This window comes from Littorina saxatilis, linkage group LG2 (genome assembly GCF_037325665.1).
Source record: "Littorina saxatilis isolate snail1 linkage group LG2, US_GU_Lsax_2.0, whole genome shotgun sequence".
NCBI classification, from domain to species: Eukaryota; Metazoa; Mollusca; class Gastropoda; order Littorinimorpha; family Littorinidae; genus Littorina; species Littorina saxatilis.
Window position 1 is genome coordinate 35,922,388 of NC_090246.1, and position 14,344 is coordinate 35,936,731.

The 14,344-nt window shown below is 42.6% G+C and overlaps 2 protein-coding genes across 7 annotated transcripts in view; one reads left to right on the forward strand and one right to left on the reverse strand.

The window, feature by feature from the left end:
* LOC138958869 (uncharacterized) overlaps positions 1 to 2,106 on the reverse strand; it is a 291,914-nt gene extending 289,808 nt beyond the window's left edge. Inside the window, exon 1 of the mRNA XM_070330180.1 lies at positions 2,084 to 2,106. The gene's annotated coding sequence lies outside the window, so the exon portion shown is untranslated. The remainder of the gene's footprint in view (positions 1 to 2,083) is intronic.
* LOC138958863 (cilia- and flagella-associated protein 337-like) overlaps positions 1 to 14,344 on the forward strand; it is a 90,282-nt gene that overhangs the window by 61,322 nt on the left and 14,616 nt on the right. For all 6 annotated transcript variants that reach the window (XM_070330167.1, XM_070330171.1, XM_070330169.1 and 3 more), the window contains 7 exons: positions 1,695 to 1,757; positions 2,910 to 3,135; positions 3,782 to 3,828; positions 5,271 to 5,408; positions 5,831 to 6,019; positions 9,195 to 9,386; positions 11,981 to 12,247. In XM_070330167.1, the coding sequence (XP_070186268.1) occupies positions 1,695 to 1,757; positions 2,910 to 3,135; positions 3,782 to 3,828; positions 5,271 to 5,408; positions 5,831 to 6,019; positions 9,195 to 9,386; positions 11,981 to 12,247 (1,122 nt within the window). The remainder of the gene's footprint in view (positions 1 to 1,694; positions 1,758 to 2,909; positions 3,136 to 3,781; positions 3,829 to 5,270; positions 5,409 to 5,830; positions 6,020 to 9,194; positions 9,387 to 11,980; positions 12,248 to 14,344) is intronic.

Here is a 14,344-nt window from a genome sequence, read left to right on the forward strand (position 1 = left end):
ACGTTAAAGATCCCACGATTGACAAAAGGGTCTTTCCTGGCAAAATTGTATAGGCATAGATAAAAAAAATGTCCACCAAAATACCCGTGTGACTTGGAATAATAGGCCGTGAAAAGTAGGATATGCGCCGAAATGGCTGCGATTTGCTGGCCGATGTGAATGCGTGATATATTGTGTAAACAAGAAGAGCAAACGCTCGATCGAGTCACTTTCGCAGTTCTGAATATTATATGAGGCATCAGATGGACAGGAAGAAATTGCTATTCACAACACAATGAGTCACGTTCACATAAAATTTGAGCCCGGTCACTTTTATAGTTTCCGAGAAAAGCCCAACGTTAAGTTGTGTGTTGCCGAACAGAAAAGGCTAGTTATCTCCCTTGTTTTTCTGATAACGTTCGTAAAAGGCTACAGATGTAAATACTTTGATGTAAAGAATAATCCTACAAAGTTTCAATCACATCCGATGAACTTTGTCAAAGATATAAAATGTCTAATTTTTCCTTTGACGCTGACCTGTGACTTTGAAAAAGGTCAAAGGTCAACGAAACCATCGTTAAAGTGTAGAGGTCATTGGAGGTCACGACTAAACAAAATATGAGCCCGATCGCTTTGATAGTTTCCGAGAAAAGATATAAAATGTCTAATTTTTCCTTTGACGCTGACCTGTGACCTTGAAAAAGGTCAAAGGTCAACGAAACCATCGTTAAAGTGTAGAGGTCATTGGAGGTCACGACTAAACAAAATATGAGCCCGATCGCTTTGATAGTTTCCGAGAAAAGTCCAACGTTAAGGTGGTGTCTACGGACGGCCGGCCGGACGGCCGGCCGGACAGACTAACACTGACCGATTACATAGAGTCACTTTTTCTCAAGTGACTCAAAAATTCCATCTCACACGGCATAAATAGATCCCTGCGCCTTGAGTCCGAGTCTGGAGATACGCGCGCGATATAAGACTTCATATAACTATAATAATGATGAAGAGATAAACATTTTGCTTCGGGTTTTAGGTTTGCTCCGTCAAAGAAAAGTAGAATGCAAACTCAACCAAGAAGAGAGTTTTGGTGTGTCTGTTTCTTTGCTCTATTGCTTTGACTCTTGCTTTTCATCAGTACAGTCTTACACATCTAAGAGACTACAAAGAATGTGTACGTACGGCTAAGTGAAGAAATATTTATAAATCAGATGTTCTTAAAAAAATTTTTTTTTAATTTAAATCTTAAAAAATTCAGGTCTTAAAAAGGAGGGAGTCGTAAAATGGGGGTAAATCCACAGAGGCTATGAACCGAAAATCTAAGAGAAACGAGGGTCTTAGAAGGGAAGTGAGTCTTGAATGGGGGGGGGGGGGGGGGGGGGGGGGGGAGGTTACTTGCTCTTTTTCTCGTTTCTCATCAAAGTTGTTCTTGATTGTGTTCGCCGGTGACTCCGTTGTCCTTTTGCTTTCCCTTCTTTCCTCCCTTCCCTTTGAAAAATGTATGTATTTAGTTTGTCATTGTACCTAAATTAGTACCCATAGAGGGTGGGCTTAGCCATAAAACAAGTAGCAGACCAAAGTTTAATAGTTATTAAAATTCATTTTATGGAAAAACGTTTCAGCTGTAACGGATTTTGTCATGAAGAAGAGCCGCGTTGCAGTTGTGAATGAGTCTGATCTGAAAGTATCAAGCAAGTGTTCGTTTGTTCTTTTTGCAGCAAGAAGTGACGACAAAAATTGTAGCTGTGGATGCTCCGACCAGATACGTCACAATAAGCAAGGTGAGAGCAAATGAATATACTGTTCAGGCCCGGATCTGGGGGGTGGGTTCCTGGGGATCCGGAACCCCCCCCCCCCCCCCTGGCCATCCAATGTACCTCTCAGAGAAAAAAAAAAAGTGGACTTTGGACCCCTGCCTTCAGTTGGAACACCCCCCCCCCCCCCCTCAAACGAACTTATGAACATCTGTTTCACACCCTGTTAGTGTAATGGTAAATGTCACGCACACACACGAAGGTATGTATTTTAAAATAATTCTAAATTGGTGCTGATATTTTAAAATGATATATTCAGTTAACCGTTGTTTTGTTTCCGAAATGACATGTACACATGCATATAGTCATAACCCGTTGATTTCCTTTTTTCAGTTATGAAATCCTTTTTTCTTCTTTTATTTTCTTCCATCGGAATGAGCTTAGGTATATCACGTTGAAACAGTTTGTATTTCATTCTTTTTTGTCATCTTTTTTTTCATGTACTCATGGGGTTTCTTGAATACATTCTTTGCCTTTCCTTGCCTGGCCTTGCTAATATAAGTATATGCTTGAGTACGGATCGTCAATGTCACAATATCGAAATAGAATAACGTTTTGTATGAACCAAAGGCGTCTATGTGGTCAAAATAAACTCTTAATTACGTATTCAATGTGAACGGCTGTTGATCCCTAAAACTCGCTGAGGAGATGCCAGTGTGTCGTCTATGTAGAAAACGCTACTTTTAAAATGAGTTGAAGCTGGTATGAACAGACAGCCAAGTTTTATGTTTTTCTTTCTCTAGGAAGAACTGAATTTGGGAGTTATTTTGAAAGAAGAGATAAATGTTATGTTCTTCTATTGAGAGGCTGGTTAAAAAGAACAGATACATTATTTTGTCATCATTTTCACTAGTTTTAATTCATAACCAGCCGGGTAAGCAAAAACAATGTTCATATGTGACATATCGAAGTAGTGAATGAGTTTGAGCTTCAGGTGAAACGTGGATTGTCAAAGTAAAAGCCAGTCAGGCTGTTTATATGATATGTTGAACCATCGCGGCTTTAGATTCGTGTTTCAGAGGAAAGACTGGTTGATAGAAATGATAAATGATATATGTTTAAATCGAGAGGCTGTTACAGTCCAACAACCAAACCACAAGGTTTAACGTTTCTAATCAGGAAGGGGCTATGGCAGTATGGCAGCCCAACATGGCCTTCGAGAAGACGTACACAGTAGGTGATGACGATGACGACACGAGTCCACAAAAGCGACGCTTCAAGATGTGGGTCACGGACGCCGTGTACATGCGCAACTGCGAGAAGATCGCCATTGGTTCCACGGGACGAGACATCCGCTTCTGGGACGTCTCCACCAATCAGTATTTTGAGGAGTTCCATTTATGCTGTGAGTTTTCCGCGAGGATGAGGTGGTTATCAACCAGGTGTAACAAAGTTGTAAGCAGTAATTCCGTTTGATATCCGCTTATGGGAAGTCTCCACAAATCAGTATTGTGAGGAGTTCCATTTATGCTGTGAGTTTTCTGCTAGGATAATTTGGTTATCAATCAGTTGCGACAAAGTTGTAAAAAGTGATTCAGTTTAAGTTATCTGAGGGTTGTTGAAAACATTGTTGATCTACGCCTGTTACGTTGTAGCTTAAACGCACGGGGTTTTGTCTGAAACATATTTGTAAACACTTTAAGCGTTAATCAGTCTGTCAATTGCCAGTCATGGTTTTCTAAATGTTCGGTTCATAGAAAGAAACTATTATGGTTCACCAGTCTACGTGCTTTTTATGCTTCCTTTTCCTTTGTTGTTTAACTGCATGTAGCAATATTGATGAGTTTGATCATATACCAAAACAAGCCACAAAATAGACGTTTTCTGGAAATAACTCCGTCGGGATTTTCAGCGGTCTAGTAGGGTAAGAGTTACACAGTCTTACTCTTCCAGACCGCTGAAAGTCCTGAAAGAGTTATTTTCGAAAATCGTCTATTACTTACAGAACTCACAATCTGGGAATAAAGTAACTCAAATATTGTTCGTTGCAGCTATGTCTGACGTTCCTTACTGCTTTGACTACTACTACGATCCCAAGGTAAGTAGGCCTAGCGGATAGATCATATGTAAACCTCTCAGTTGTTCTGTCAAAAGGACTATTAGGCTCAAAGTTTTCTTAAAATATGCTGAAATAGAATTAAAAAACACAAGAATGGTAGGCTGTTGGAACGTTTAATTATTGACAAACGTTACATTTGCTTAAAATGACGAAGATGGCATGAAGAATAAAGAACATACAAGAACAATACAAAGAAGAGGGTTGCAGTCCAGTAAAATGAGCAGACATCCAAAATCAGATAGACTGCTGGCGGGGATGTAGCTCAGTCAGGGCGGGGATGTAGCTCAGTCAGGGCGGGGATGTAGCTCAGTCAGGGCGGGGATGTAGCTCAGTCAGGGCGGGGATGTAGCTCAGACAGGGAGGGGATGTAGCTCAATCAGGGCGGGGATGTAGCTCAGTCAGGGCGGGGATGTAGCTCAGTCAGGGCGGGGATGTAGCTCAGTCAGGGTGGGGATGTAGCTCAGTCAGGGCGGGGATGTAGCTCAGTCAGGGCGGGGATGTAGCTCAGTCAGGGCGGGGATGTAGCTCAGTCAGGGCGGGGATGTAGCTCAGTCAGGGCGGGGATGTAGCTCAGTCAGGGCGGGGATGTAGCTCAGTCGGTAGCGCGCTGGATTTGTATCCAGTTGGCCGCTGTCAGCGTGAGTTCGTCCCCACGTTCGGCGAGAGATTTATTTCTCAGAGTCAACTTTGTGTGCAGACTCTCCTCGGTGTCCGAACACCCCCCGTGTGTACACGCAAGCACAAGACCAAGTGCGCACGAAAAAGATCCTGTAATCCATGTCAGAGTTCGGTGGGTTATAGAAACACGAAAATACCCAGCATGCTTCCTCCGAAAGCGGCGTATGGCTGCCTAAATGGCGGGGTAAAAACGGTCATACACGTAAAAGCCGTGGGAGTTTCAGCCCATGAACGAACAAACAAACAAACAGATAGACTGCTAACGTTCCAAAATTCAGAATTTAACACACAAAAACAAGAATGGTAGGTTATTGAAACGTTTATTATTGACAAAACAAAAGAAAACGTTGCATTTACAAAGAATGCTGAATTAGTAAGTATTTATAATCTCAATGCTGCTGTTTGAAAATGTCCTACACACAAGGGGCAGTATTCAGAAAGACAGACAGACAGATAGACAGGCAGGCAGACAGACAGACAGACACACACACACACACACACACACACACACACACACGCACACACACACACGCACACACACAGAGGCAGAGCGTACCAACCTGTACTAAGAGTGCGAAGTTATGTATGTTTATTCAGTAATGTACACATTATGATTCGCGTCGACCTATATGGTTTCGGTAAGAGAGTTGTCCAGCATTTCCAATTCTGTTCTTATTTATTTTCAATCCATTTTGGCGACGATCGATGTCAAGAATATCTGCGTATGATTCTTTTGACGACAGTCTCACAATTCCGAGTCGATCCTGATCTACGGAGTGGACACGGGGGCTATACACGTGCTGTATTTCCTGAGGCCCGTCACCCAGCTCTTCGAAACGCCATTCAAGAGCGACGGAGGGCCGCAGAAAATTGTCATGCAGGTAAACCTTTTTCAATTAGTGTTTTTTTCTGGTTTGCGTGGAATTTTTTGTTTGTTTGTTTGGTTGGTTGGTTGTTTGAAACGCCATTCAAGAGCGACGGAGGGCGGCAGAAAATAATTGTCATGCAGGTCACTATACGTTTTTTTAATTAGTGGTATTTTTGTGTGTGGTTTGTTTGTTGTTGTTTGTTTGTTTGTTTGTTTGTTAGTGTGTGTGTATGTGTGTGTGTGTGTGTGTGTGTGTGTGTGTGTCTCTCTCTCTCTCTCTCTCTCTCTCTCTCTCTCTCTCTCTCTCTCATATGGGGCTATGGCCTTAATGAATAAACCGTCTGATTGTTTTGTCCCCGGAGCTTCCCCAGCACAATATCTCCCTCGCTCTCTTCGTGAACCAGCATCATCTCTGTCTTATTGTTTTGTCCCCAGGAGCTGCCCCAGCACAATAAATACGTGCGTCACGTGCACCTGCCCAACATCCACCCGGACATCCTGCGCCAGGTGCGCTACATGCCTGACAGCGCCTCCATCATCTCCTCCTCCGCCTGTTCCAAGTCCAGCATCGTCATCTGCGACACCAACAACCTCAAGAAACCCTACGTCTTCAAGATTGAAAAGGTGGGTGATGATGTATTTTGCCTTAGGGTTTTGAAATCTGAACTTGATCAAGTTGGCATTGACTGGTACGTTAGTACTACTTCGTTTTTTTATTTTTGGTTTTATTTCGTTTGTATTGTTTCCCTGTCCCAAGACTTAAACATTCGATTCGCTTCCTCCAAGCTTAGAGCTGGCAGCAACAAGAGTCGTGCTGTCCTATTGTGTGCGTGTGTTGTTGCAATCAGCCACCTACATGTGCTTTGAAAAAATGTGCAGTGATGTGTTTATTTTTCACAATCCAGATAGGCCGGTACTAATTTAAGGGCCATACATCTTCAATAAGATTGTGTTAAAAGGTGTAAGAAGCACTTAAAGTTATGATGAAACGCATTTTGCGCACGTCCCATGCACGGCTCACGCGACTGTGCCAAAGGCATTGCACTTCTACTAAATTTTGTATCGTCTTCATGCACTGGTCGCCCTGATGATCTGACGTTTCGTCATGCTTATACTGTAAAAGTCACACGTGGTAATGCTTTTGTAAACCTGTTTCAGTTTTTGCTCTGTTTTAGATATTCCGTGAGCAGAAAAAAATGCTCTAATGTGAATTCTGGTTTTCCGCCGTCGTTCAACTTTTTTATAACCAGTTTGGAAGAATGTGGGAACCAAGTTTCAGCGTTTTGGTGGACTGCCGACGAAAAACAACATCACTGTCAGATGTATAGGTCATACCGGAGTCGCATAGAAATTAAGCCTCTATCCAAGCAGGGTTTTAATTGTTTTAACTTATTTTACATTTCGTTATGGGCGCTGCTTTGAAGCTACACCTGATAGATTTAAGATTCGATCGAATATATACTTTGATAATACTGATAAAATTGGCTTGCTTCATATTATAGCTTGCAGAAATAGTGACAAGCTGGTGTCAGCTTCAAGCAAGTGCTTTCACCTTTTGTTGATAGAAATTTCTTGATCTGGCAAACGTACGCAACTGCCTAAAGCATAGAAAATTAGCTTACACTTTTTCTTTTCAAAAGCCTTGGACATACCGTTGAGAACTTTAATGAGATATAATTTTTTAATATTATTTTCCTGCGAAACATTTTACAAATTATAATGATGAGCTATTTTTGAACCGAGCACTCCTAATTTCACGTGACGTAACAAAAGCCACGCATTTGGAGAAAATTACGTCAAACAAGATTTAACGTCATCGACGGCCTAAGCAGAGAAATTCACGACTTGCAGGACCCCATGACCTAACATAATTAACAAACCCAAGGTGAAGGTTTGTCTGGGGACAAAAACACGTGGACAAAACACGTGGTAACTTCACTACACCATGGATTGCTTCGCAGGACTTACACTGAAGCCCAGCTGCATCTACTCACGTTGCGAAAGTAAATCCTCGGTGAAACGTTCTCACGCAAAGTTGTCATATGCTAATCCGTGTGGGAAACAAATTACCCTTTCCGAATTGTTTTCCCGCAGAGACAGTGAGAGATTCGCACTCATTTTCTAGCTGTGGATAAAAACGAAAAGCAAAATTACATCCCCTTTTTTTTTTTTTAACATGACGTAATGATACATTTGACGCGACTGTGACGACACTCTTCTTAATTCTTGTAAAAAAATAAACACCGGAAGTTTGTTGTCCCCCGGCAAAGAGGTAAGCCGAGACTAATAATGGTGGCCGCCATGCTACTGCACGTCAGGAATACGGCGAGCATCGGCGACTCCAACACACACACCCCCCCCCCACCCCCCCCCATCTCTCTCTCTCTCTCTCTCTCTCTCTCTCTCTCTCTCTCTCTCTCACGTGCTCTCTCTCTCTCTCTCTCTCTCTCTCTCTCTCACACACGTGCACACACACACACACACACACACAAACACACAGACACACACACACACACACACACACACACACACTCACAATCACAATCACAGCGTACACATACATGTACACACGTACGCAAATAAGCAGAGAGTTAGAGAAGAGAAGCGGCATACATCGTTTATAATTGCAGTGTCGTAAACTATGTCAACTTACATGTCCCCAATGCCATCGGTAGCCTCGAACTCTCAGCAATAACGTTTGGTAGGCCTAAATAAAACTACCAGGTCAACCACAAAATATAGTCAATGCAGATTCTTCTCAAATGTATAATGGCGTGGTTGCAGTTTTAGTCGACCAGCTGGCTACTGTTGGTTGGATGGAGATTTACATTTACCTTACACCCCCCAAGAGGTCTGGTCAAAAAGTCATCTTCTTCTTCTTCTTCTTCTTCTTCTGCGATCATGGGCTGAAACTCCCACGTTCACTCGTGTTTTTGCACGAGAGGATTTTTACGTGTATGACCGTTTTTACCCCGCCATTTAGGCAGCCATACGCCGCTTTCGGAGGAAGCATGCTGGGTTTGTTCGTGTGTCTATAACCCACCGAACTCTGACATGGATTACAGGATCTTTTCCGTGCGCACTTGTTCTTGTGCTTGCGTGTACACACGAAGGGGGATAAGGCACTGGCAGGTCGAAACATAAGTTGACCTGGGAGATCGGAAAAATCTCCACCCTTAACCCACCAGGCGGCAGCGGCCGGGATTGGAACCTACGACCTCCCGCTTAGGAGGCCGGCGTCTTACCACTAGGCCATTGCGCTCGTCCAAAAAGTCATCGCGAAACGTTCACTTGGTGTTGTGTAATGGGATACATAACAGAAAACTTGAACTTTTGTGGACTTAAGCGTGAAATTCCTGCTGACAAATGCCACATACGATCTGAAAGACTGTATAACGTGTGTTCCGTTTCAGTGTGTACAGAACATGATGATGACACCAATGTCTGTTTGTTTGATGGTGCTTTTTTATGGGGGTGGGTGGGGGTTATTGTTATTGTGTTTTTGTGTGTGTGTTTTCGGGTAGGCGGGTGAGGTTTGTTGTTGGTACTGTCGTCGTAGTTATTTTTGTTTTTTCTGTGGTGCTCAGTGTTGTAGTTTTTGATGTTGATGTGTCTGTGTTTTATTGTTGTTGTTTTTTAATTTGTCTGGGCGTTGTTGATTTTTTCTCGGGACGGAGGGGGGGGGGGGTGTTTTGGTGGGGTGGTATCCAGTTCGTTGTTAATCAAATTGAAACGACAAGAGCACCAGATGGCACGAATGGGCACATCTTCAGTTAAACTCTTTTTTGTTTCGTTTCAGGGAGTAGAACACTTCGACTACAATAAGAACCTGAGCATTCTGGTCACCGGAAGTATGGACCATCTGGTACGGGTGTGGAACCCGTATGTTCCGCACAAACCGGTGGCCATCTTGGCAGGGCATGCAACAGGCGTGATAGGGGTGGCCATACACGAGGGTCTCCTGCAAGTGTTCTCCTATTCAAAGGATGCGGTGTGTATAGGAGTGGTTTGTGTAGAAGACTTGTGCTTGGCAATATACACGGCTGTGTGTATCAAAAATATGTGTGTGGTGGCGTGTGTATATGTGTAAGTGTCTTTATGGCGAGTTTAAGCTGATTATGGCAATAGTTTTGGATTTTCCTTATTTCTTTGGTGCAGGAGTTTTTTTTGTTAGTTTTTTGTTTTGTTAGATGTAAGCGTATTTAATGCAAAACAAAGTGAGCTCTGCAATAATAACGAGTGTATATTCAGGATCCGCGAATGAGAATAAGTTCTAAGAGGGTTTGTTTTCGTGTCAAGTTGTGCTTCAGTTATCATATACATTCAGCAGTCATAGTGTGATGAGTGTGTGTGTGTGTGTGTGTGTGTGTGTGTGTGTGTGTGTGTGCGTGCGTGCGTGCGTGCGTGCGTGTGTGCGTGTGTGTGTGTGCCACGGTGTGTGTGTGTGTGTGTGTGTGTGTGTGTGTGTTCGTGCGTGCGCCGTGCGTGCGTTCGTGTTTGTGTGTGTGTGTTTCTGTAAGAATGTCCTTTAGTATAAGAAAACTTTATCAAGCGAAACCAATATTGTTTATAGGCAGCTTAAAAAGCCTGTTCGTACTTACATGTATACACACGCCAGTGTCGTCCAAATATCTGGTGTTGGGATGTATTCCTACCTGTATATATACCCATATATTCCCGTATTCACCCTTATGTGCACCATTGTACTCACGATGTACGTGCCCGCCCCAGTACCCAAATGTATACCCGACTTGCCTTTGCCTAGGCATGTTCTGTTAAAACCCCATGCTTGGAGACAGTCGTTTGCTTCAGACCAACACTCTTCTGTTAGAATCGTGAAATTCAAAGAAATCTTCTTTTTTTCTTCTTTGTTTTTGGTGTGTTTTGTTTTTAGTTCCCAGATAAGAAAGCACAGAAGTTCGGGCATGAAAATATGGCCTGGTCTGTCCTTTTGACCGCGATTTTCAGTACTACAAATACGATGAATATGTCATATAGCCTGCATATCTGTCAGCGGTTATACCACAATAACTGAAACAAACTTCAATGTGTTGTTTTTATACCATTAAAACACAATTTTTCATGAATGTAGCCATAAAGCCCAAACTACTGTTCCCAATACGTTAGTAGTAAATCAGATGAGTACGATGAATTAAAACTCTCCAATAATCATGCACCAGTAGTGCAAAAATAAATGTTATGAACGAGTGAATAATCAAACACGTTGATCGACAGGAACATGTTGATTTATTTACTACCGCAATCTTATTCCTGTACACATCCATTTTTTGATAGCTTGGACACTTCCAGCAATACCTCTCTTTCACACTGTACTTTACTTGGTGACGGTCTAACTCATTCACACTCTGTTGCACGCTCAGGTGAGTATGTACATGCATCAAATACATGTAGATATGCATGTTGTGTTCGTGGGTAAGTATTGCTGTTGCTAGAATTTGAGGAAAATTGCATGTTCTTTATTTTGTCTGTCTGTTTCCACCTTCATGTATTCCTTGTTTTTTGATTTTATGGTTGTTTTTGCCGTATCGTATTTCATAATGCATGAAACCTGCGTGATGAATGTAGGCATTTCTGATTAGTGTATTATTGTTACAAAGCAATGATAGGGGACATTTTAATTTAAATGTTCGATTGATTTTATTTGGAAAGCACCTGTACCTCTACCTTACCGATAGAAAGATGTGGTTCATTACTTCAGTTTAATTTTAGAAGTCAAAAAGCAACTTGGTTTAAAAGTTTTTTTCTCAACTTCAAGTTCAACTTTTCCAGTCATACCATCACGGATGCTTCTGTCCCCCAAAAAATGATAATATGTCATAAATGCTTGGTTCATTCTAAACAGTTCACTTTTCCGTCGTTATGATTCGTTAGTATAAGTAACTGTTCATCGGTATTCGTTTACTTGCTTTTATTAAAACCTATGAGTGCTTGAAGGTTGAAGTAAAACAGAAGAGCAAACACACGGAGGGTTGGGCAGGTGAGCTGCCGTGCATTTCAGTTCAGAACATTTGCAGAAGCCCGCTTTCCTTAAACTCTCAAAATCAAAACCAAACACTCACGTCCTTGCTACATACAAGTTACACCAGCATACTTAGAGGCACGTCAAAGTATAGACACAAACAAAACAAGCACAGTGAGTGAGTGAGTTGTGTGATGGCAGACTTGACTTGACGGATGACTGTTTGCGTTAGTGAGACTGTGATCATACTCATAATAATCATACTCACTTATTTTCTTATGATGTTTTCATTTATTTTTTTATTATGTATTCTTATTCTTTTGATTGGAAATGAGTATTGTTACAATTTAATTTCCATATGGATTAATAAATTTGAGTTGAGTTGAGTAAACGAAATTGGATAAAAAAGCACAGGCAGTTCTTGTCATTTCGAAACACAGTTGGTTTACACAGTATTTTATTCAGATACATAAATACAAAGCCATGTAGTGGATGGTGTGATAAAGGAGCACAACCAGATGAACTTATAAATGTGCTCTTTAAAAAAAAAGTTGCCCGGACACCTTCCCCCAAATTGACCAACCTTCTTGGGGCTACACATGCAGGTGATCAAAGTGTGGGACATCAAGGAACACACGATCCTCCAGAGCGTCATTCTGCAGTTCCCCAGCAGCCTGCATTCCAGAATGCCGGATCACGGTCAGTTCCCCCTCCACCTCCAGCCGTCCCCCCACGACGCCCTCCTGGTCACCTGCAACGACTACATCGGGATGCTAAAGCTGGGCCGCGTGGACCCTCCGTCCGCCAAAACCATGGCAACCACGCATGACACCCAGCTCTGCTCTGCCATCTACAACACCTTCTTCAAGCAGGTTGGGAACAGAATTGTCTCGGGTTTTGTTTGATTTATTAACAATGCAGTTTTGACGAGGCGTCCAGATTAAAAGTGTAAAAAATCGTAGGCCTTGTTCTCCATTGTCCTCCTCCTCCTCCTCCTCTTTTCCTCTTCCTCCTCCTTCTCATCATCATCATCATCATCATCATCATCGTTGTCGTCGTCGTCATCAGCAGCAGCGTCATTGTCATCATCGTCATCGGGATGCTGAAGCTGGGTCGTGTGGGCCCACCGTCTACCAATACCATGGCAAGCACACATGACACTCAGCTGTCTTCTGCTATCTACACTATACATTCTTTCAACCGGTAATAATAGACATGTTGGGGTGGTGTTATATTAGTGACTAGATGAATACCCGGCTTCGCCGGGTGAATCGCGAGACAGAGACATACAGCGTGGCGGTTCGCCGTCTTAGAGCACGTGTTCAACATTTTCATCCACCAGTTTGTGCCCACTCTAAGGAAGGCAAGAACATACAGACAGACAAAAGCCGCCAGACCCCATCACAAACAGAACTCTACAATCCACAGGTGTTGCCTCCACACACACACACACACACACACACACACACGCACACACAGACACAGAAGCCGTATATATCTATCTATATATATAAATATATAGAGATATATGACAGTGGATTTTTCGATAAATAGATTCGACCTTTGCACTTTTACAGTGAGGACAACTTACGGGTACATGCAAGGAAAACCCACAACTTCTAAGGCGAACAACTCTGCAGAGTCTGCTGTGAAGGGCGACGGTAGTCACCCTGTCACACTCGACCCCCTTTGAATGAACTTTGTCCCCAAAGTTCCGAACCATGGACCCGCCAAGCTTAGGTCCCTCCCAGGTTGGTGGAATGGGAACAGCACGAAAATGATTCAGTGGCCATAATGCCATTCCTGAACATATCATGTCGAGTCCCATCCCTGTCGACGACGTCAAATGTAACCGAGTGCCGAAACACCACAATCACCTTTGAAGGTGAAGTCCTCTCAAACGGGATTGAGAATTTTAGAGCTTATTTCTAAGCCCTATATTAACTGTTATGGCTTCTCAAAGGCCAGAACATACAGACAGACAAAAGCCGCCAGACCCCATCACAAACAGAACTCTACAATCCACAGGTGTTGCCTCCACACACACACACACACACACACACACACACACACACACACACAGAAGCCGTATATATATATATATATATATATATATATATATATATATATATATATATATATCTATATCTATATCTATAAATATATAGAGATAGATGACAGTGTATTTTTCGCGTGGCTATAAATTGATTCGACCTTTGCACTTTTACAGTGAGGACAACTTACGGGTGCAAGGAAAGCGTTCTGGACAGTGCAGTGACATTCTAAAAGTAGTAACGTAGTAACGGGAATATGGATTGACGCCACACGAAGGAAGGGAGATAAACGCAAAACACTGGAGAAGATAAGGAAGAGTTAGTGGGAATGGATCTGGGAAGATGAACAGAAAAACCAATATCGGTTCAGCGCTGCGCGCTGAGAGCACGTGTTCAAAATTCTCATCGACAAGGTTGTGTCCGGGGTCTACCTGAATATGCCCACCAAATTTGAAGCAGATCCATCGAGAACTTTGGCTTGGCATAGCGAACACACACACACACACACACACACACACACACACACACACACACACACAGACAGACAGACACAAGTCGTATATATATATAGATAGAAGGGAACGAGAGCTCTGAGAGCAAGTGAACAAAATCTTGCATCGTGAAATAAGCTGTTGTTGGCGTCATCGTCATCGTAATCGTCATCATCGGTGTCGTCACCATCATCATAATCATCATCATCGTCATCACCATGATTGAGGGGAGGATCACAATCACTATATGGTCAGATTTCGGGAAGTGGAGGCATTTTCCCAGAACCTTTTTTTTAACGTCATGCACAAAATGTGATTACAGGCTGCGACCGTTGATCAAGATGATAGCAGCCTACGTCGGAATTACCGTCATGTTCAGCAGCAATATCAGCCGAGCTCGGAGGGTCACAATCTAAAATGTGAT